Source organism: Mustela putorius, unplaced genomic scaffold, assembly GCF_011764305.1.
Source record: "Mustela putorius furo isolate JIRA1106 unplaced genomic scaffold, ASM1176430v1.1 tig00003858_pilon_pilon_pilon, whole genome shotgun sequence".
In the NCBI taxonomy this organism is placed as follows: Eukaryota; Metazoa; Chordata; class Mammalia; order Carnivora; family Mustelidae; genus Mustela; species Mustela putorius.
In genome coordinates, this window is record NW_025422010.1 from 3,494,753 (window position 1) to 3,516,946 (window position 22,194).

The following is a 22,194-nucleotide window of genomic DNA, read 5'->3' on the forward strand; positions in this document are numbered from 1 at the left end:
AGAGCCTCTCTACCACTCTGCCTCTCAGTCAAGAGGAATGCTGAGGGGAAGAAGTGGGGGCGCAGGCAGTATGGGGATAGTCGGGCTCCCTCCCAGGCCGCTGAAAGCCCGGAACCCTCCACCCACGATCCCAAGAGCAGCAGACGGTCAAGGCCGAGTTCCGGGCACACCGGGCATGCCGGGAAGTGTGGCCCATCTCCGGGTGGCGTGGGCCTGCCCGGTGATGGGGATATCCAGTCCGGACTGGATGCTGTCTTCAGTGGAAGAGGGAATCTGGCGCGCGTACTTTGTGGGGAACGCTTCCCAGAGGGTTACTCACTCCCCGCTTCCCAGAGGCTGCGGGGCCCGAGGAGCCACGAGGGGCGCTAACCTTGCCGGGAAGTGCGGCGCAGGCCGGAAGTGCGGCGCGTTCGGCACAGGGCTCGCCGGGAAATGTAGTCCTTCGGAGCGGCCTGGGGCGGTGGCTGCACGTCCCGCGGACCCGGTGGCAGATCGGGCGTGGACCCGGGATGGCTGGGCCGGGGGGCTCGGGAGGCCCGATTGGGGCCGGGGCCCTGGCAGGCAGCGCAAGGTCCAAGGTAGCCCCGAGTGTGGACTTTGACCACAGCTGCTCGGACAGTGTTGAGTACCTGACACTCAACTTCGGGCCCTTCGAGACAGTGCATCGTTGGCGGCGCCTCCCGCCCTGCGACGAGTTCGTGGGGGCCCGGTACGGCGGCTTGGGGATGGGGGTGTGTGTGAGGAGGTCCCGGGGCGGGGTCCAGGGGCCGAGGCCGGGGCGTGGTGTCCAGGAGTGGTATCTGGTAATGGGGGGGTGGGGAGGAAGTGGTGATGTCCTGGATGATGTCGAGGCCTTAGGAGGGTGTTCTGAGGAAGTCTCAGAGCGGGGTGGCCTGGGGCAGGGTACTAGAGGGTGTTTATGGGTCTGGAGCTGGGTTCCCAGGTGCTCTGCAGTGGGGCAAGGAGTCCAGAGAGTCCCAGGGCAATGTCAGGGTCCCTGTATACAGGGTCCTGGGGTACTTGTGGAATTTGGGGATCTCTAGTGATCTTGGGCAGTTGGGAGGTGATACCTGAATTCTGAAGCAGCCTGGGTGCTTAGTCTCATTTGTTGGCTGCCCCCAGGAGGGTCCCAGCCTCACTGCCAGCCACCCCTTTTTTCTTTTCCAGGCGCAGCAAGCACACAGTGGTGGCCTATAAAGACGCCATCTATGTATTTGGTGGAGACAATGGGTGAGTGAGCGTGAGCATCAGGGTGTTTGGACCAGGGAGGGAGAAACATGGTGGTTCTAACTGGGTTAGTTCTAACTGGGTTAGCTAAGTCCTCAGCCTTTGTTTCTCCACATGAGAGACCCTACCCTCAAGGCCCTCTGCACAGCATTCAGTGGGTAGCACATGCTTGGGACACACAAATGTGCCTCTTGTTCTGAGCGAGTGGACACGGCCTTAAAAGAAAGACATCCGCTCTGGCTGCCACCCTCCCCAGACACTTTTCATTCTCTGCCCTTCTCCCTGGGCTTTATCAACATGCCCCACATGGCAGCGTTTAGAGGACAGTTTTATTTATTTTTCCTATTTCGCACTTTTTGTAAAGGTTTTCCCACACTGCTAGAAATTCCTGGGAAACAGCTTTCCTGACAATGACCTGGTGTTCTGTTGGTTGGGACATCTTCATGCCAGGAACTGTTCCCAGTTAGGTTGTGGCTGGTTTCCTTGGGTGAGAGATAATGGCAGAGACAAACCTTTGGTCTGTGCAGCTGGTTCCCCCGGGTGGCATTCCCCTAAGACCCATTCCCAGAGGGAAAGAACTGTTTTAGCTCTTATCATGGGCTGGGCCCTGTTAAGTACTGGGTGTGGGCATAGCCTACGTGCTTGGAGAGGAGAAGGGGGCCTGGTCTGGGCTGGGAAGCTTTCCTGGAGGGGTTGATGACCTGAAAGATAAGTCGGAGTGAAACGGGTAAGAGGACGAATGTTCTAAGCAGAGGGATCAGCATGGGCAAAGGCCCGGGGTTGGGGAATGCAGAATGGCACTAGGCCTGGAGTCTGGGCAGGGCTTCCCTCCCCCCATTCATTCTTTGATGTGGTCAGGAAAGGCGGGGGATGCCCACCAGGGCTCTGGGAGGCTCAGGAGCCTGCTAGATGTGGGGTTGAGGCTTGAACTTTGGTCTCCTGGATAGACCCGGCTCAGTTTAAGTCAAAGCTTTGTGACTTTGGGCTCGGGTAGGTGGCTTAACAGCATTAACTGCATTGTGGTCTCCTCCTCTGTATAAGGGGTGGCCATATGCCCTGCTTTTGCAGCGTGCTCCTGGGGGTCAGTGAGCACCAAGCCGGGAAGGGCTCCGGATGGAGGTGTTCTGCTGGTATAGTGTTTGCACCTGACCTGTTCTACTCAGGAGTCCATCCCTTCCCTTCAATTATAGGACTTCGTCTGAAGCCCAGAAAGGCTGGCCTCTGATTGGTTCTGCAGCCTTGGTTTTTCAGGACTCCCTGGGGTGTGTGTGTGTGTGTGTGTGTGACTTGGTGCTGGTGGGGTTCACAGGACCCTATGAGGACCTGCAGACCAGGCAGAATGGCCCTGGCTTCCATCCTGTCTCCCCCACAGCCTCTTCCTCATGAGCAGTCAGAGGGATCTGCAAATGCAAGTCTCATTGTGTTCCTCCTCAGCCCATAGCCCCGGGATGGCTCCCTTCCCTCTGACTAGGAGCCTGAGCTGTCCTGGCTATCAACAAGGCCCTATACACTTGTGCCTGCCCTGCTCCTCTGCCCTTGTTTTGCATGGTGCTGGGCCACACCACTGCCTCGCTGTGTTCTGAGTGAACCAAGCATCTCCTGCTTGGACCCTTGCACTGGTGTTTCCCTCCTTCCCGCCCTTCCCACCTCTCTTCAGAATATGTTGTGAGTGAGGCCTTCCCCACCGCCTGGGCCAGCTGTCGGCCCTCTCTCCCCTTCTGCACCTCTTGCTGGCTCCATGGTAAGAGCACAGATCTCACGGGATCATCTCAGTGTTATCTCAAAGCACACAACTCTGTCCTCCACCAGGGCGGGACCTGTACCCAGTACATGGACAATTCAGTAAATGTGTGTTCCATGAAGGAATGAAAGAGGAAGAGGCATCTGCTCAGAGATGTTCACTGCAGGCTTAATGACAACCCCCAGACTGGAAAAGGTGGGGGGTCCAGTCCAGGGCAGTAGCGGGGAGCATCCCTAGGAGTGTTCTGTAGCAGGTAGCGTTGTCGTGGCAACTGTGTAGCAATGAGCAGAAAGACTCGCTACAATGTGGCACCAAGAAACAGGGTACAGATTTGTCTCACTCTGGGTGCAACTTTGCAAAGATGGACTGGGTACAAAGAAAGATGGCTTCCTGCAGTGTCCGATAGGGGGAGGGGGGAGAAAGGGAGGGGGAGGAGGGGCAGATGGGAGAGGGGAGAAATGACAGTCACATCTCTGCTTCCTGGCTCCTGGCTTCCGGACTGCATGGCCTTAGACAAACCCTTTATCTTCCAGGCCCTTTCCTCTTCTGTAAATGCAGGTGGGGAGCACAGCCCCCTGCTATAGACTGAGGGAGGGGTGCAGGGGGGATCCTGTACCGGCCTGGCCTGCAAGGGGTGCCAGGCCCCTGTTAATTGACTCCCTTTTTCTTTCTTACTGACACGGATGCGGTGGTAACGTTGCAGGTCCTGGTACATGGCCAGTGGATTTGTTTCCTGTTTTATTGTATCTTGAATGTAGTTACATTGGTTTTCCAATAAAGAGGAGGAAGGAAGATTAGAGAGGAGCAAAAGGGCCTCCCCGGAGACGTGGGAAGCTCTGCCTTGTAGCACAACCTCAGAGAAGGGGGCGCTGAGACTTGGGAGTGAGAGTAGGGGGTCCTGGAGCCTGTCGTGAGGTGTGGGCCCTCAAGCAGTCAGGATCATGCTTTGGATCTGACCCCAGGCAGGCAGGTCCCACATGCATCACTGCCCTGGTACCCGCACCAGTGGGGGCGCGCCCTTTGTGGTCCCTCCCTGGTCCCTCAGGCATCAGCTGGTTGCCTGACCTGGGCTGAGTCCCCATGATGGTCCCACCCCCACCACCCGGGCTGCAGTGTCCATCTCCTGGGTCCTGGAGAGCAGACCGGGACCAACCCAGGACCGACCCCCAACCTGTCCTTGGCTGTCTTTCAGGAAGACCATGCTCAATGACCTCCTGCGGTTCGATGTGAAGGACTGCTCCTGGTGCAGGTGGGTGGCCTTGGAGTCCCAGCCCGCCTTTCCCCCAGAATTCCGTAGCCCTGTGCTGGCCCCAACTACTAGCAGACTCGTGCTGGGGAAAGCTAGAGACCAGCTTCGGGGAGGAGAAAACAGTGGTCTTTAGTGTTCCCCTCTGTCTCCTGGGTTCCTTTCCCAGTCTGCAACTCAGATTGATTATTCTGAATCCTCTTAATCACGGGGGTCTGTTGGATTGGTTCCTGGTCCATGCACTGTGCCTCCAGAGAGCCCTGCAGTCACCGGGCCTTCTCCTGGGCAGGGAGCTGCTGTGGGATTTGACACTGGGAGTGGGGGGAGGAGGCATTGGCTGTTGGGTCCTTCCAGGACCGACCCTGTGCTGCAGTGGGGCAATGGGGTGCAGCCCAGGGGCTGGCAGTCGGCGAGGGGCCTTCGTGGGGCCTCTCCTCTGCCCGGAGTCCCCACATGGGTAGTGGGCCAAATGCAAGCCCTGGCCACCTCCGCCAGACGGCCCTCCCAGCTGTGTGGCCTTGGGCAAGGCACTGCCCTCTCTGAGCACAGCAGATCTGTACCCGTCTGTTCCAGTCTCCAGCCCTGCCCAGGGGGCAGCTCTCAACTGAGGGGGAGAAAGGGATCCCAGGATTCGGAGGTACAGGGCTGGCCGGGCACTCCTGCTCCTGAGCTCCGCCATCGGCTTGTGCGGGAGGAGCACAGAACCTCCGAGTCACCTGGGTGCCCCACTGTGGACAGCTCTGTGTGCCTCTGCCAGTCCCTCTGTGGCAGGGTCTCACCGCCCCCTTTGGATGGAGGAGGATGTCCAGGCCCAGGGTGGCATCACTGAGCGCTGGGATTGCTGTAGAAGTTTATGTCTTGTTCTTCTCGCCCTGGCTTTCATAACATAGCCAATAGTTACACATTAATTTTAAGAATCACCCTCAAGACTACAATTCTTCACTAATAATTGCTTAAGGATAACACTCTGAAAAGGAGCAGCCCCAGGAAAGAGGTAGAGAAAGAGGGGTTTTAGTTCAATAAGGAACGTGTGTGGTCAGCGGCTGCTGGAGTCGGGACACGGCGCCACCGAGGGCGCCCAGATGGCAGCTGCGGGCCGAGTTGCTCTCTGCTGTTGAGTCCGAAAAGCAGATGTTACAAAATACTCACCCCGTGACTCCATTGACAAAACTCCTCAGAGGCATTAACAAGCATAGAAAAGGGGTGTGTGTGTGTGTGTGTGTGTGTGTGTGTGTGTGTTGGGGGGTGGGAGGTGACTTAAAGCTACAGATGGAGCTTTCTGGCAAGTCTTTTCGCTGCTTCTGTGTTTCCTTCTTTATCAGTCATTTTTGTTCCAAGTTTCTATAATGAGGGGCATCTGGGTGGCTCAGTTGGTGGAACATCCGACTCTTGGTCTCAGCTCCTGTCTTGATCTCAGGGTTGGGAGTTCAAGCCCCGTGTTGGACTCCATGCTGGTCCCTGTGGAGCCTGCTGAAAAATATAAAAATATAAAGCTTCTATAATGAGATAGGTATTGCCTATAAAATGCAAAAATGAAAGGAATCCCGGGGTTGGCAGGGGGTGCCCTGTGTGGCTTGGACTGCACAGCTGATCCCTGCTGACTCACCACCCCCCTCCCCACCCTGCAATGTACCCCCCCCCCCAACACCAGGGCCTTCACCACCGGCACCCCGCCAGCCCCCCGCTACCACCACTCAGCTGTTGTCTACGGAAGCAGCATGTTCGTCTTCGGTGAGCTGCCTCTTACCTCCGGGGCCCCGTGCCCTCTTTGGGGCTCGAAGCTCCCTTGTCCTGCCACCTGGCCCAGGGCTCACTTGCAGTGTCCGGCCAGTCTCTCTGTCCATATGCTGTCTTTTTCCGCCGGAGTCCTCTGGGTTCCTGCACTGGCCTAGGGGCCTCGCAAGGGCCCCTGTGACCCTGTGGGTCCCTTTCCCTCACTGTGCCGCTCTCGCAGGGTTGGAATGGTCTGCCTTTGTGACCGGGTGGGAGGGTGGTGGCTCTCTTCCCTCCTCTGTCACTCCGCCAGGGGCAGAAGACAGGGTTCTGCTCATTTCTGGATCCCCAGAGGCCAGGGTGGGGTCAGACAGGCAATAGGTTCTCCCCAAGGTTGACAGAGGGAGTCCCACGACACGTCTAGAGAGGCCAGCCTTTTGCTTCAAACCCGCCTCCTGGGGTTTGAAGCCTCTGAGAGGCTGTCTTTGGGTATAACCGTTTCTCCCTCTCTCTACCCAGGGGGCTACACTGGGGACATTTACTCCAATTCTAACTTGAAGAATAAAAACGACCTTTTTGAATATAAGTTTGCAACTGGCCAGTGGACGGAGTGGAAGATTGAAGGACGGTGAGAGACTTCGCAGAAACCTTCAGGGGGTGAGGGGTGTCCTAAGGGCTCCTGCACTGAGTCCCCTGTAGCCTTACAGAAGAAGAGCCCGAGGCCCAGAGAGGACTGAGTTGTGCTCACTCCCAGCTGTGCCTGTCTGAGGCCTCCTCCCTGCCCTTAGATTCTCTCCTTTCAAAGTGCAGAGGGGGCCCCAGTGGACTGCTGATGGGTGCTTCTCTGGTCCTGCTTGGTGAGGAACACCCCTCCCCCCCGGCTTTGATATTTTGGTGTTGGCTGGAAGGGGGCTTTACCCTGTGAACATCTGAATTCCTCATTCTCCTGCCCCTGCCTCATGAGCTCAGCCTCATGACCCCCCGGCTGGCATCCCCAGAGCCCTGGCGTCAGCAAATGTAGGTGTGGCAGCTCTGGGGGCCCGGCTGGCCCCATGGGGCTGTGAGGCTCGGGTCTGTGCTGGGTGACCTCGCTCCTCACCCCAACCTTGCACTACAGGTTGCCAGTCGCCAGGTCCGCCCACGGCGCCACAGTGTACAGTGACAAGCTGTGGATCTTCGCTGGCTACGACGGCAATGCCAGGTAGGGGGTGCCCAGCCCCAGCCCCCCACCTCTGAGCAACCCCGCTGGTGTCCTGAGCCCCAGACCGGGCCTTCCTGGCGGGGTCAGGCTCGGGCTGGCAGGGAGTCTCAGGAGGGTCGTGTGCACAGGAGTGAGGGGAAGAAGATGATGGGTGGGTTGGGGGTAGAGAGCGACTGAGGGGCACCCCCGCCCATTCCCACCGAGGACGCCTCCTGGGGGCATCCAAGGGGGCAGCAGGCCAGGCCCACACTTTCACAGTTGTTTGCAGGCGTGCTGGTCTCTCCTGGCTGCACTGGGTGTTGGGTGGGTGTTGGGTTGGCTGGGGGTTGTCAGAGCTGTGGGGTGGATGGTGGCCTCCTGAATTGCTGGGTGAAAATCCTCAGGCCCGAAGTGAAGAGGGACCCTGAGGGGCCTATGTGAGCACGTGGTGGCAGAAGCAGGCTCAGACCCAGCCCCTCCCCTGTGGACCACAACACAGGGTTCCTGCCTGTGTACCGGGCATTTTCCCCCTCATTTTAGACAATTGGCTTTACTGTATTTTTCCGATTATAAAAGTAGCATGTGCTCATTCGTCAAGATCTCAGCATCATAGAAACTCCAAGGGGTAGGGCACCTGGCAGGCTCAGTTGAAAGAGCTTGATCTTAAGTTTGTGAGTTTGAGCCCCATGGTGGGTGTGGCAGTTATTAAAAAAAAAAAAATTAATTAAGGGCGCCTGGGTGGCTCAGTGGATTAAGCCACTGCCTTCGGCTCAGGTCATGATCTCAGGGTCCTGGGATCGAGTCCCGCATCGGGCTCTCTGCTCAGCAGGGAGCCTGCTTCCCTCTCTCTCTCTCTCTCTGCCTGCCTCTCCATCTACTTGTGATTTCTCTCTGTCAAACAAATAAATAAAATCTTAAAAAAAAAATTAATTAAAAAAGAAGAAGGACCAGCTCCAAGCGGTGACAATGTTAGTGGTAGTTTCTTCTCTCTCTCTCTTTTTTGAACAGATTTTATTTTATTTATTTATTTATTTTTAAAAGATTTTATTTATTTAATCTGTCAGAGAGAGTGAGCATAGGCAGAGGCAGAGGGAGAAGCAGGCTCCCCGCTGAGCAAGGAGCCGGATGTGGGACTCGATCCCCAGACGCTGAGATCATGACCTGAGCCGAAGGCAGCTGCTCAACCAACTGAGCCACCCAGGCGTCCCCAGATTTTATTTATTTGGGGCTCTAAGCCTGGGTGGCTTAGAGGGTTGAGCATCTGCCTTCGGCTCAGGTCATGATCCCAGGGTCCTGCTTCGGGCTCCCTGCTCAGCCAGGAGCCTGCTGCTCCCCCTGCTCATACTCAGTCTCTCTCTCTCTCTGATAAATAAATAAATGGAATCTTTAAAATAAAAAAAAAAATTTATTTGACAGAGACACAGTGAGAGAGGGAACATAAGCAGTGGGAGTGGGAGAGGGAGAAGCAGGCTTCCCACCAAGCAGGGAGCCTGATCCAGCGCTTGACCCTAGGACCCTGAGACCGTGACCCGAGCTGAAGGTAGATGCTTAACAACTGAGCCACCCAGGTGCCCGTTAGTGGTACCTTCTTCGAGTGTTGCCTCTTTTAGCCCCCAGGAGTCAGCCCAATGAGATCAACATTGCCACAGTGGCCAGACATTGTGCATGAGGCCACGTGTTCCTGTCTGGCAGGGTGCATAGAGAAGGGATTCAGCCAGCCCCCCTGCCCTGAAGCTCCCACCTCATGGCTGCTCCCTAGACCCCTGATCAGAGCTCTGTGGGATGTGTCCCTCCCTGGAGCCATCCCTCCTGGCTGGCCCCAGGCCCACCCTACCGCCAGCCCCAGCTGCGGAGATCCTGACTCCCCTGTCCTAACACAGGTTGAATGACATGTGGACCATTGGCCTCCAGGACCGAGAGCTCACATGCTGGGAGGAGGTGAGTTTGGGGGGCCAGGGTGGGGCAGGAGAGGCAGGGAGGTGAGGGTTTTGGGGGGCCAGAGGAGGGGCTGCTTTGTTCCTCGCCAAAGCCCAGCCTTGTCCTCAGCTGCCTCCTTGCTGACTTCCTGCCCGATCTCCGCTGCCCTTACCTAGTGACAAAAGGCTCTGGGTTTTGCATCGAGTCACGTCCGGTGACTGGTGCAGCTTGGGAGAACCCACCCTTACTTGAACACAGCGAGTTCAGCCTGATGGTGGGTGTCCTGCAGGTTGCTCTTTCTGGGCGATCTGTCCGACTGCTCCATTGTCTCCCCCCTGGGTTATCTTCCACTTGTAGTGATGATTTTTAGCCTCAACTGTTAGAAACTGGGCCCATTTTAGGTGGACAAGGTGGGGCTCTACTCCGTTCTACAGAAATTAGTCTAGGAACCCTGACTGATGGAAGAAGTTTCAAGAATGAAAGTCATCCCAATTCAGCGGTGTCACCCGCACACCCAGTCCCATGAGGGCCCTGGCTGAGCTGCCTTCCCCACCCCAGGTGGCTCAGAGTGGCGAGATCCCGCCTTCCTGCTGCAACTTCCCAGTGGCTGTGTGCCGGGACAAGATGTTTGTGTTCTCAGGGCAGAGTGGAGCCAAGATAACCAACAACCTCTTTCAGTTCGAATTCAAAGACAAGACGTGAGTGCCCTGGTGCTGGGACTGGTGGTGGGCACCCCTGACGGCTGCCTGGCCGGCATCATGCCTGCGCCCTTTGCTCCCCAACCCTCGTCCCACAAACACACCCGGCCTGCTTGAGGCTCTGCAAGGGGGGCACATCCCACCGTGTGGGCCTCACACAGGTACCATCTCCCATGGAGACACACTGCTGGTGTGAGGTGCTTAGCACGGAGTCTCCTACAGAGCTCCTCCGCCCCCCCCCCCGAGATGGGCATCGAGGGCCCCTGCCACCGGAGTTGGGCTTTGCACAGGCAGATCTCCTGCCCATTGGCAGGGGCAGCAGGTGCGGGGGCAGTAGTAGGCAGCAGCTTGGAGCCAGATGGCATGGCCCGCCTGGCCAGGATCATTTGGGTTTCAAAGAAAGGATGTGCTGGAAGGTGTTGGGAAGTCCTGGGAGGGTGGTGGATGTAGGAGCAGCATCAGAAAGTGGGGTCCTGGGAGTCCTGGGAGCAAGGACTTACTTGGCTGTGGGAATTATCACACGTGTCCGAGTTGTGGACACATCTCTGTTCCACGGAGAGTGGGATTGCCTCACTGTATGGAGGCCATCCCTCCTGCCTGCTGCTGCTGCCTGCTTTATGACTGGGGGGGCCCAAGGGGGCGCAGGCAGAGTGGCTGCTAGAGCGAAAGGGGATGAGGGGCACTGGGCAGATGCGCTTAGGCCCTGCTTTGAGCCGGCTGGGTGCCCCAGGCGGAGGACGTTGGGGAGTCAGAGCCTCCACTCCAGCACTGGGTTCCTCTTATATGCCCCCAGGTGGACGCGCATCCCCACCGAGCATCTGCTTCGCGGCTCCCCACCGCCCCCGCAGCGGCGCTATGGGCACACCATGGTGGCCTTTGACCGCCACCTCTATGTGTTTGGGGGCGCAGCAGACAACACACTGCCTAATGAGCTGCACTGCTACGATGTGGACTTCCAGACTTGGGAGGTCGTCCAGCCCAGCTCCGACAGCGAGGCAAGTGCTGTCCGGAACAGTGGCCGTGGCTCCCGAGGTGGGGCTGGGGGGTTGTGGCCCAAGGGGGCTGGGATCCTGACTTAGCTGCCCCTGATGCCCCACAGCTTCCCACAGCCTCAGGGTCTCTCTGGGAGGCTCCAGACAGCCGACCAGAGCAGAGAGCCAGGATGACTGAGGCCCGAGGCCCTGGACACCTGTCTTGGCCCGACCCGAGGCCCTGGGCCCCTGTTCTCCATTCTTCCAGTCTGCGGGCTTTCAACATGGCACTTCTGGCCCTGTCTGCACAGTGCTGAGGGTGTCCTGCCAAAACACCCAGCTTGAGTGCTGCTGGTGTCCCATCTGAGCTGTGCCGCCAGGGCCCCTCAAGCCCATGGCTCAGCCCCTCCCAAATGTGGCTCTAAGCGCTCTTGCTCTTGAGCAAGGTTGGCAGGAGGTTGGTGTCTGCTGCCCGGCCTGGCCCTGGCAGACTGGTTCCATGCTCACGTGTCCATCCCCTCCAGGTCGGCGGGGCTGAGGTGCCAGAGCGAGCATCGTCTTCTGAGGAGGCGCCTGGCCTGGCCTCTGAGGACCGAGGTGGCTTCAAGAAGTCCCGCGATGTATTTGGCCTGGACTTCGGCACCACCGCAGCCAAGCAGCCTGCCCCACCAGCGTCTGAGGTGAGGGTTGGGACCCTGACTACTGTCACTGCCACCCACCCAGTGCCAGTCCTGTGGCCAGCCCCTTTCACAGATGGGCAGACCGAGGCTCAGAGAAGTACTGGTCGGGGTTACTTACCTTCTCCACACCCCTTCCCACCCAGCTGCCAAGCGGAAGGCTCTTCCATGCAGCCGCGGTGATCTCAGACGCCATGTACATCTTTGGAGGCACGGTGGACAACAACATCCGCAGCGGGGAGATGTACCGGTTCCAGGTGGGGCTGGCGGGCCGACAGCAGGGGGCTGGCCAGGGTGGATGGGCTGGGGATGCGTCACCCTGAGGAGGGTAGGGGCTGGGCCAGTGGCCACACTGGGATCTCCTTCGGCAGTTCTCCTGTTACCCCAAGTGCACGCTGCATGAGGACTATGGGCGTCTGTGGGAGAGCCGCCAGTTCTGCGATGTGGAGTTTGTGCTGGGCGAGGTGGGTGCTCTCCCTGTGCCCAGCCTGCCTGCCACCCTGCAGGGTGAGGGCTGTGTCCCGAGGCACTACTGGCCTCCCACTCACCCCTGAAATCCCAGACCCCCCTGCACTGGGGCCGCCGGGGCCTCCATCCCTGCCAGGAGGAGGGTTCCATGTTGCCCACCAAGATGTAATTCTTGCTATAGAAAGAGGAATGCATGCAGGGCCATGTGGCCATCGTCACTGCTCGGAGCCGCTGGCTCCGCAGGAAGATCGTGCAGGCACGGGAACGGCTGGCCCAGGTGAGGTGTGGCTCTGCCCTGCCTCTCGGGCCAGGGCGGCGGCAGCCCTGGGGCGCCCCTGAGCTCCCCTTCCTCTCCCTGCAGAAACTGGAGGAGGAGGCAGCCCCGGCTCCCAGGGAGGTCCCTGGTGGGGCAGCGGGGGGAGCCCGGCCACCCCTGTTGCACGTGGCCATCCGTGAGGCTGAGGCCCGGCCCTTTGAAGTGCTCATGCAGTTCCTCTACACGGACAAGATCAAGTACCCGCGGAAAGGTGCAGTGGTGAGGGGGTGCGGGGAGCAGGGTGGGCAGGTGGACAGCCTGAGACTCAGTGGCCACGACCACCCGCGACCACTCGTGTGGTGGAGTTGCTGTCCACTGTCCTGGATGTCCACGGAAGGAGCCCCGGGCCCTGTCCTTCCTTCTGTGCTGCCCCATGCCTCCTCCCTCTCCGTGCGTCCCTGAGGCTCAGAGAGTTCTGGGCTGCAGGCCACGTGGAGGACGTGCTGCTCGTCATGGACGTGTACAAGCTGGCCCTGAGCTTCCAGCTCTGCCGCCTGGAGCAGCTGTGCCGACAGTACATTGAAGCCTCCGTGGACCTGCAGAATGTGCTGGTTGTGTGCGAGAGCGCCGCCAGGCTGCAGCTGGGCCAGTTAAAGGTGCGGCCGGCATGCAGGGCCCACGGTGCCTGCCTACAGCCACTGGCACTCTGGCAACCCTCCTTCCCCCCCATCCCCCGCAAGCCATCCCATTCAGGCTGCTGCCCCATGGGCCAAGGCCTGACCCTGCCTGCCTGCTCCGGCTTGTGTGTCCCAGGAACACTGCTTGAACTTCGTGGTGAAGGAGTCCCACTTCAACCAGGTGATCATGATGAAGGAGTTCGAGCGCCTCTCTTCACCACTGATCGTGGAGATCGTGCGGCGGAAGCAGCAGCCACCTCCCCGCACCCCCTCGGAGCAGCCTGTGGACATCGGTAGGGACCCAGGCCCCATCCCTGAGAGCAACAGACCGGGATGGATGGCATTCGTCTTGGGTAGAGATGGGAGCTGTGGAAGGACCTGCCCGGCCTTCAGGGTGGGGTCTGTGTGCAGGGGACCCAGAGTGCTTCTGGTCTCAGGGGCATGGGCAGACAGCTCTCAGGCTCCCTGGAAGGAAGACGCCCCGACCCACAGGGCATCCTCAGGGTGGGGATTCTCCTGAGCCCATTTCTGAAGGTGGACACAGGACTCCTGTCTGGCAAGGGTGGCTGCCCAGGCTAACATCAGGTTTGAGGGCTCCCATCCACGGTCACAGTGACTAGACCCTGAGCTACTCTTCGAGGTATGCCCACCCTTTGGGGCCTAGTGAGGGGCAAGCACAGTCTGAACACTTCAGATGTTCTGGTTCCTCCCTTGTCCCCACCTAGCCCGGGAAGGAACAGCACAGTCTCATTCATCTCCTGACTCCCCAGGGCCTGTGCTGCCTCTGGCCATTGGCCCTGAGTGACATGTGTCAGGACACAGTACTTGCCAGGACCAGAGGGAGCTTAATAAGCACAAGGGAGGGGAGGAGGGCTCGCAGGGCTGAGTTGGGGAGATAAGACTCTGGGGGGCAGGCCAGAGTAGGGCTTCTGCCCCCAGGGGTGGTGTTTTCAGGGCAGCAAGATGGGCAAGAAGCAGTGTCCATGGAGCCCTGAAGCCCAAATGGCTCAGGGTCTGCTGGGGGAGCAAGCGGCTTCTGCTCAAGGTCCCCCCACACTACCCCTGGGGCTCCCCCCCGCCAGGCACATCTCTGATCCAGGACATGAAGGCGTACCTGGAGGGAGCAGGTGCAGAGTTCTGTGACATCACTCTGCTACTGGACGGGCACCCAAGACCGGCCCACAAGGCCATCCTGGCCGCCCGCTCCAGGTGGGTGGAGGGGGTGGTGTGTGGAGGGGGTGGTGTGTGGTGGTGGAGCCAGGCAGGCCCACATTTGCTGCAAAGCCAGCAAATGCCTGCATTTGCTGCGAGCCAGGAACCCCTCCGCCCCTGTCTGCAGCTACTTTGAGGCCATGTTCCGGTCCTTCATGCCAGAGGACGGCCAGGTGAACATCTCCATCGGGGAGATGGTGCCCAGCAGGCAGGCCTTCGAGTCCATGCTGCGCTACATCTACTACGGGGAGGTCAACATGCCGCCCGAGGACTCTCTGCATCCTCCCCGCCAGGGGGCGCTCCCAGGGCCCACCTCAGGCGGCTTTGGAGACCGGCAGAGGCTCCGAGGATTCCCCGGTGCTCTCCCGGGGTTCCCTGAAGGGGTTGGTGGGCAGGCACAGAGGGTCTGCAGCCAGGAGGGGTGGGTGGATTCTTGACCCTCATCACTGCCCAGAGGAAGGGGTCGGTCAACGTCCCATGTGACAGGTGAGTAGATCACCACGGTGGGATTCCTGGTCACGTCACTTCTTAGGGGTCTGAACTGGGTGTGAGAGGCCTTCCAGGGCTCTGAGGCCATGGTCAGTCCTGCAAATGGGAATGTGGGTGTTTTCTTGGGAGAGGCTTCTGGGATTTTTTCGGGTCTGGACAAAGCCCAGAGTACTTCAGAGTCTGTGTAGAGAGCAAGTTGGATGGGAGCCCTGGGCCAGCGCCTGGTGTCAGGGTGGGTTTCCTTGTTCTGAGCAGGCAGGAGGCAGCTTAGGTTTCCTCTGTCTCTGCGGGGCCTGGGGCTCCAGCTGCACCCTCCCCGGGGAGATGGGCAGGTGGCAGGAGGACAAGCTCCTTGGGCCGGCAGCTCCTTAACTAGCCCCCAGCTACCTGTTTGCGGCCCCCTACTATTACGGCTTCTACAACAACCGGCTGCAGGCGTACTGCAAGCAGAACCTGGAGATGAATGTGACTGTGCAGAATGTACTGCAGGTAACTCATGGGTGCCCATGGGCCTCCTTGAAGCCCTGGGGGGGAGCGGTGGCTGAGAGAGGGAGCAGCCCCTCAAGGAACCTGCTGTTCCAGATCCTGGAGGCAGCCGACAAGACGCAGGCACTGGACATGAAGCGGCACTGCCTGCACATCATCGTGCACCAGTTCACCAAGGTCAGGGCCCTCCCAGCCCCGAACTGGCTGGCTGGCCCTTGGCATTGGCTTTGGCTGGGTGCAGGGTGGGGCGCATGGAAGCAGCTTCTCTCCTGCGGCGGTAGGCCTGGGGGCAGTGTGGGGGGAGGCACTCGGTCAGCCCATATCCTGGCTCGCCAGAGCTCGGGTGTGTGTGTGTGGGGTGGACTCTGAAGGGCACCCTGGCCCTCATGGGAATCCGGGTCCATCCAGTGTGGGTCTTCCAATTGCCTCCTGCAGGTTTCCAAGCTGCCCACGCTGCGCTCGCTGAGCCAGCAGCTGCTGCTTGACATCATAGACTCCCTGGCCTCCCACATCTCTGACAAGCAGTGCGCGGAGCTGGGCGCTGACATATGAGGGCCCACGTGGTGCCGGCCCACTCAGGAATCACTGTGCTTGCTCCTGCCCTGCCCACTGCAGACTACTGGATCTGCCAGCCAAGGGGCTGGCTTCCCTGAGCCTTCGAAGGGAAAGGGAACACGGGGTCTCTGCCCTGTTTCACTGCCGAGGACACAGGTCACACAGGGAGTGGATGGTGAAACAGATGCCCTCTCCCCCAACCCCAGCCAGAACCTCTCCTCGGAGGTGGGAGAGCCCACCATGGAGTTGGTGTGGGGCCGCCTTTCCAGCAGGGACTGCATGGCTTGTGGATTTGGCCGCTGGGTCCTATTGCCAAGGCCCCTCTGACGTAGGAGCTACACAGTATCCCCTCACCTTCACAGAGGCGGCTGTTAAGGGCCCCTACTTCCATCCGGTTTGTGAATGGGCACATGGAATTGGACTCCAGATGAATTTTGGGGTGTGAAGGGCCCGGAGTCAGCACCTAGCCTGAAGGGCCACTCTGGCCAGGGCCTGGCTTCCAGAGGAGTTGCAGGATCTCACCCCACTGTGTGCACATCAGGGGCCCCCAGCTGCGCCAGGGGGAAGTCAGTGGAGGTGCCCCCCCCCAGTCCCCACGTATCCCTAATTATTTATTGTCATAGACATGCCATTAAGACCACAGTAGTGCTAATCTACTAGACACACCTCACGGGCATAGGCCCTCCTTGAGCGGGGGACAGATCATGTTTCCCAAGTGCTTGGGACACGCCAGGTCTCAGGGTTGGCAACTCCCCGCCTCATCTGAGGTGTCCCAATTGTGGGGGTGGGGCAGGGCTGTGCTCCAAGGGGAACCCTGGATTCCCAAGGCTGTCTTGCTCCTACACTGCATTAGAGGCTCCTGCCTAGGCTGGAAAGCTAAGGACTGGCCACCACATCCTTCCCATCTGTCAACAGAAGGCCCTGGGACTCCACGCTAATATAGAAAGCACTATTCTGCCTCCTTTCTGGCAGCAAGAACCCCAGGGACCCTCTTGCCCTAGCTATCAGGAAGCTACTTTGGGGGAAACAATCCTTCACACCTTCCTTCCCATTGTGCCCCCATGCAAACATGGCACCTGCCATGCCTCGGCCCTTACTGAAGAGCCCCAGGTGCCTTATACAGACAGATGGGGAGCCCCAGTGACAGGCGCCCTCAGGCATGGGGAGTCCATAAGGCTGCCAGCAAACCAGGAAATGGACCAGCACGAGATGAGCCTCTCTGAGCCTGGAAACCCCAGGGAATGATGGACAGACCCTGCTCTATGGTGGACCCTTATAACCAGTTGCTTGACCTTCTCTTCTAAACCCATGAATAGGGACGCCTGGGTGGCTCAGTTGGTTAAGCAGCTGCCTTCGGCTCAGGTCATGATCCCAGCGTCCTGGGATCGAGTCCCACATCGGGCTCCTTGCTCCGCAGGGAGCCTGCTTCTCCCTCTGACTCTGCCTTCCACTCTGTCTGCCTGTGCTCGCTCTCACTCTCTCTCTTACAAATAAATAAATAAAATCTTTAAAAAAAAAAAAATAAACCCATGAATAAATGAACTTACATACCACGGACCCTAGAAAGCCAATTTCAGAACATTGCGTGGCACTTTCCAGGACTAGGGAGATTTCAGCTATGCTCTTGGGCTATCGTGGCTGAAGCCCAGCAGGGAGTTAAAGCCCAGTGTGCAGTTAAAACCACCTGGCACCCTGAGCCATTTGCCCATCACAGACGTGGGGAAGCCTACATTCCAGTCAACTTGAACAACAATGGGGACTCAGGTTGAGGCCAGGATTGCTATCTACAAGGGTGCCTCTAAGCTTCCCCACCTCTTCCCAAACCTCTAGGGGACCAGAAGTGTCATTGCTTGGCCCTTACTACTGCCAAGCACATAGCACCAGGTCAGAAATTGCCATATTGGGCGCCTGGGTGGCTCAGTGGGTTAAGCTGCTGCCTTCAGCTCAGGTCATGATCTCAGGGTCCTGGGATCGAGTCCCGCATGGGGCTCTCTGCTCAGCAGGGAGCCTGCTTCCTCTCTCTCTCTGCCTGCCTCTCCATCTACTGTCAAATAAATAAATAAAATCTTAAAAAAAAATTGCCATATTTGTCTGTTTTTCAGATGAGCCCAGCATAGTGGTTAAGGGGGTAGGTAGCTGGTCTGCAGGCTGGGATTGAGGTGCTATGTTGGGCCGACCCTGACTGCTGGGCCAACAAGGCCAGTGGATGGAAGCCATGCAGGTGTCCTTGCAAACTGAATCTGGCCTGGGTTTCATGGGTGTTTTTTTCAGAGAGGTGAGACCGCTTAAGTCTGGCTGTTCAGGTACCAAGAAGAGGGTTCCTAGTGCTGCCCCTGGCCTCTGCTCACACCATCCTGTCCCTCAGAAAACCCTGGGGGGCCTGGAGTTGCAGGAGGAGAGGCAGGAAAGAGTTGGACTTCTTGTTTTCCGTAGCTGAGAGCTCAGACTCCGGGGGTAGGGTCCCAGCCCCAGCTGAGCCAGATAGCAGGGCCTCCTAGAATCCACTTTATTATGGCATCTGGCAGGTCTGGTGGACACAGCTCGGACTGGGTCCCTTTCCAGGTGGATTCTGAGGGAGGATGAGGCTGAAGCCCCACCAGGCAGCCCTTCATGTCAGCCCTGGGGCCGACAGTCGCTCACTCATGCCATGCTGCTGCTCAGCTGCATAGCAAAGTCCTGCACATGCTCCTTCAGAGTCTGGCGGGCATCTGCCTGTGCCCGCTTCTCCCGTGCCCGCTCCTGCTGAAGTTTGTTGAGCCGTAGCCGCAGGCGCTGCTCTCGCCGCTTGCAGGCCTGCAACTGGCGCTGGGCCTTGTCCAGGGCATCAAGTGCGGCCTCAGCCCGCCGCTTCCAGAGCAGGGCACTGCCCACCTGGTAGCTGTGCTCGTTCTGGATGTAGGCGCCAGCCGGGGGTGGGAGGCGCAGCATATAGGCCGAGGGTGAGACGGGCCGTGGCTCGAGTGGGGATGGCTGTCTCTCTGGTTCCCGCTCCGGTGAGGGCTGGGCGCTGCAGCCTGCTTCATCTGCCTGGGCACCCAGGGGCCCCAGGAGGTCTGAGAAGGGGCTGCTGAGACCAGCCTCCAGCCTCCCAGTAGGGGAGGCAGGCAAAGCGGCAGGGGCCGAAGCCTCTTCCACAGGAAAGCAGGTGACATCAGCAGGGGGAGGTGGAGAAAATGGAGTCGTGGGCCCTCGGCCCTCAGAGCAGCTGAGAGGAGAGAGAGAGAGAGACTAATAGGCCAGGCCAAGGCCTTGCCAGACCCCACTTCACCAGCCCACCGACCCCACTCTGCTGGCTCAGAACCCTGTCCAGCAAGATTGCTGGCAAACTAAATAAACCCATCTCTCAGGCTTGGGATTGGAGCAAGGCATCCTCCACCCACAGAACACATACCGCTTCCTGCATCGCCGGAGTCGGCTGACGTCGGGGGGGCCAGGTGGGTAACTGTGCCCCTTGGTCTTGGTTGTCCGGCGCAACTTGGAGAAAGACTCAAATATTGTGGGAACTGCCCCCTCCTTCAGCCTGTGATACCCGCTGTGGGGGAAAGCAGCCTGGATGAGATGGACAACACACCCTGCCACCCAGGGCAACCTGCAGGGCACAGAGCTAGCAGGCTCCCAGCGCCCCAGATCAGGCCCTCCCACACTAGCGCTACAGGAGGAAGGTAGGCATGTTGCAAGCACTTAATTTAGGGAAAACCAAGTTAGATAAGTGTTACACCATTCTCTTCCTCGAAGTTTCGGTGTATAGAAGAGCTGCACCAGAGCTAGGCTGACCAGCCAAAAGTGTTATTTCATTGTGGACTTGCTGGGAGGACTTAGGTCCTAAGGAACAACCTCTGAAAAAGCTAATGTTTTCCTCCCTTGTCACTGGCACAGTTATCCTGAGGGGATGGGTCTTAACGGTAACTGAGGTACAAAGCTGGAAAGATGCAGCCACACTGGGAACCAGGTCTGTCTGTCCCCCAGCAAGTGACTCCAGGATCCTCCTCTCCTGGCCCTAGAGCCGCCCCAATCGGCCAGCCACTCAGATGGTTCAAACCCTGCCCCAGTGATACTTGCCAAGGAAGCTCACCTGATTCCCACCAGCTCAAAGCAGTTTTCCTCGAAGTGTTTGGAGCAGAAGTAGATGTACTCGGAAGCCGGGTCCCACAGGCCCTGGCCACTGGGGTCCAGCCGCTGGCAGTTGGCCAGCCACAAGCCTCGCCGCGGATTGTCCTTCTTGGGAAGTCTGTGGAGCCACAGACCAGTGAGCACCAGGGTGTCTGCAACCCTGGGCTCCAGCTGCCCATGCTCTCCAGACGGCAAGGGCTGGTCCTGCACACGCCACCACCAGACCTCCCTTCACCTCTCCGGGTAAACACCGTCCTCCCAAGCCCAGATGAGGAAACAGGCCTCAGGGAGAGCAACTTCCTTAGTACCACCTAGCAGGTAAGAGTCACAGAACATAAGGCCCCAGGCTGGTGATCTCCCGTGCTTCCTCTCCCACCTAGACTCAGTCGCACCGGCACCGCCCCTTTCACCCTTTCCCATCTACAAGAACAAGCCTCGCGCCAAAGAGAGGATAGCACATGCGCAATCGTGTCTCCACGAAGAGGGAAAAACGGGCGCATGCGCACGTTAACCTTCCCGCGCCAGCACGCACGCGCGCTGACCTGTGGAAAGAGATGCCGCGGTTGCGCGTCTCGCGCGTGTCCCGTGTGCAGCAGCCGGCGGCGGAGCAGTGACGCGGCATCTGGGGAAGAGGCGGGAGCTTGGTCGTGGGTGGCTGTCCCGGCCCCAAGGGGCCTCGCGCCCCCAGCCGCCGCTTCGCTCCAGGCGGCCCTGGCGTGTCGGGTCTCCCCCGGCCCGATCTCGCCCGAGCCCCGTCCCAGCCCGTTCTCCTGACTCCCGTCAGCAGCACTCACGATCTCGCCATTGCTGCGCCGCCGAAGTCTCGCGAGGAGTGGCGCGCGGTGGAAGTTGGTACCATAGAGACTCAGAAGAGCGGGGCGTTGGCCCGAGGGGCGGGGCGGGCCCCGGAAGCGGCGGGAGCGTAAGATCGCCGCCGGATCTGCGCTGTCCCAGCCTACCTGAACGCGTGCGCCGTCACACACAGGGACCTCTCTTTGTCTTTCCAGCTAGCTCTTGGCTCTTAGCATCTAGGCGCCGAAGGAGCGGTTTCGCTTGGCGGCGCAGTCCCGGCCTAGAGCTCTGGCGGCGGGGAAGCGGGAAGCCGACAGGGTCCTGAGACTCACGCTGGTTCCCGGTAAAGCCTAGACTGCAAGAAAGTTAACTCCAGCGAGAACAGAAAGGGGCCACGATGCGTGATCCAAAGAACCTGACAAAGTCCAGTGCTCATAGCTTACTCCGGGAAAGGTGCCTATAAATTGGATGGGTGTGCGGTGGGCCGTGGTCACATTTTGGGAAAATGTAAATGGGCAGAAGGCTTTCTTGTTCCTTGTGGCAGGGAGGCAGCTGAGTTAGGGATAAAAACAAAGGGGCACGTGGGTGGTGGCTCAGTTGAGCAGCTGCCTTCCGCTCGGGTCATGATTCTGGAGTCCCAGGATCAAGTCCCACATCAGGCCCTCTGCTCATCGGGAGCCGGCTTCTCCCTCTGCCCATCGCCCCTTTCATGCTCTCTCTCAAATAAGCAGAATCTTTATAAAAAGAAAAACAAAGGCTGGGCGCCTGGTGGCTCAGTTGGTTAAGCGACTGCTTTCAGCTCAGGTCATGATCCCAGAGTCCTGGATCGGGTCCCGCATCAGGCTCCCTGCTTCATGGGGAGTCTCCTTCTCTGACTTTTTTTTTTTTTTTACCTCTCATGCTCTCTTCCAAATAAATAAAATCTTTAAAAACAAAAACAAAGGCCTTAGGAGCGCCTGGGTGTCCCAGTCAGTTGAGCATTCTGCTCTTGGTTTGGCTTAGGTCATGATCTCAGGCTCCCGAGATGGAGCCCCACCTGGGCTTTGAGCTCAGCGCAGAGTTGGTTTGGGATTTTCCCTCCCCTCCTGCTTGGAGCCTTTTTTTCAAAAGTGAAGATGTGGGCACCTGGGTGTCTCAGTGGGTTAAGCCGCTGCCTTCGGCTCAGGTCATGATCTCAGGGTCCTGGGATTGAGTCCCGCATCGGGCTCTCTGCTCCGCGGGGAGCCTGCTTCCTCCTCTCTCTGCTTGCCTCTGCCTACTTGCGATCTCTTTCTGTCAAATAAATAAATAAAATCTTTAAAAAAAAAAAAAAACCTCTAAAAAAAAAAGTGAAGATGTATAAATCTTTAAAACAAACAAACGGGCTCCTTGGTGGCTCAGTCAGTTAAGCATCTGCCTTCAGCTCAGGGCCTGATTTTGGGCTCCCTGCTCAGCAGGAAGCTTGCTTTTCCCTCTCTCCACCCACCCCCTCCTTACCCCTGCTGGTACTCACTTCCTCATTCTCAAATAGATGTTAAAAGAAAAAAAAAAAAGATTTAAAACAAACCAATTATCCCCCCTCCCCCCAAAAAGACCTTGCTGGAAACAGCCTCAGTAAATGCGTTTGTGCTAGGGGCGGAGCTGCCTCCTTGGCCCCTCCCACACGACTTGGTGAAAGTAGGCGCTCCACATTCAGGGGAAAAAAACCCAACATTACTATTTCATTCTCCAAAGGAACACCAAGAGTAAGTGATAGATTTAAGAATAACCAAAGCATTTTTTTCTAATTCCCTCCGCCAT

General features: G+C 58.5%; 2 protein-coding genes across 2 annotated transcripts; one reads left to right on the top strand and one right to left on the bottom strand.

The window, feature by feature from the left end:
* The first annotated feature begins 421 nt into the window (after positions 1–421).
* Positions 422–16,422, top strand: LZTR1 (leucine zipper like transcription regulator 1). The gene is made up of 21 exons (XM_004742563.3): positions 422–709; positions 1,168–1,230; positions 4,161–4,217; positions 5,866–5,945; positions 6,447–6,555; positions 7,045–7,128; positions 8,988–9,045; positions 9,583–9,722; positions 10,516–10,717; positions 11,218–11,373; positions 11,517–11,627; positions 11,742–11,834; positions 12,020–12,115; positions 12,200–12,365; positions 12,581–12,750; positions 12,908–13,064; positions 13,854–13,980; positions 14,111–14,260; positions 14,856–14,961; positions 15,055–15,135; positions 15,394–16,422. The coding sequence occupies exons 1-21, from the start codon at positions 510–512 to the stop codon at positions 15,508–15,510; spliced, it is 2,523 nt and encodes an 840-aa protein (XP_004742620.1). The 5' UTR covers positions 422–509; the 3' UTR covers positions 15,511–16,422.
* A 1,582-nt stretch (positions 16,423–18,004) lies between these two features.
* THAP7 (THAP domain containing 7) lies at positions 18,005–20,539 on the bottom strand. Its single transcript, XM_004742564.3, has 5 exons — positions 20,418–20,539; positions 20,166–20,245; positions 19,586–19,741; positions 18,905–19,045; positions 18,005–18,718 (listed from the first exon to the last, which is right to left on the bottom strand). Exons 2-5 carry the CDS (start codon positions 20,243–20,245, stop codon positions 18,154–18,156), a joined length of 942 nt encoding a protein of 313 aa, XP_004742621.1. The 5' UTR covers positions 20,418–20,539; the 3' UTR covers positions 18,005–18,153.
* Positions 20,540–22,194: the final 1,655 nt, after the last annotated feature.

Bases quoted from the DNA above. Each gene is read 5' to 3' on its own strand.
- LZTR1 (XM_004742563.3), top strand. From the start codon at position 510: ATGGCTGGGCCGGGGGGCTCGGGAGGCCCGATTGGGGCCGGGGCCCTG. The intron at 7,129-8,987 runs GTAGGGGGTGCC...GTCCTAACACAG, and splicing joins GGCTACGACGGCAATGCCAG to GTTGAATGACATGTGGACCA. The intron at 11,374-11,516 runs GTGAGGGTTGGG...CTTCCCACCCAG, and splicing joins CTGCCCCACCAGCGTCTGAG to CTGCCAAGCGGAAGGCTCTT.
- THAP7 (XM_004742564.3), bottom strand. From the start codon at position 20,245: ATGCCGCGTCACTGCTCCGCCGCCGGCTGCTGCACACGGGACACGCGC. The intron at 19,742-20,165 runs GTCAGCGCGCGT...GTGGCTCCACAG, and splicing joins CGCGGCATCTCTTTCCACAG to ACTTCCCAAGAAGGACAATC. The intron at 19,046-19,585 runs GTGAGCTTCCTT...TTTCCCCCACAG, and splicing joins TTTGAGCTGGTGGGAATCAG to CGGGTATCACAGGCTGAAGG.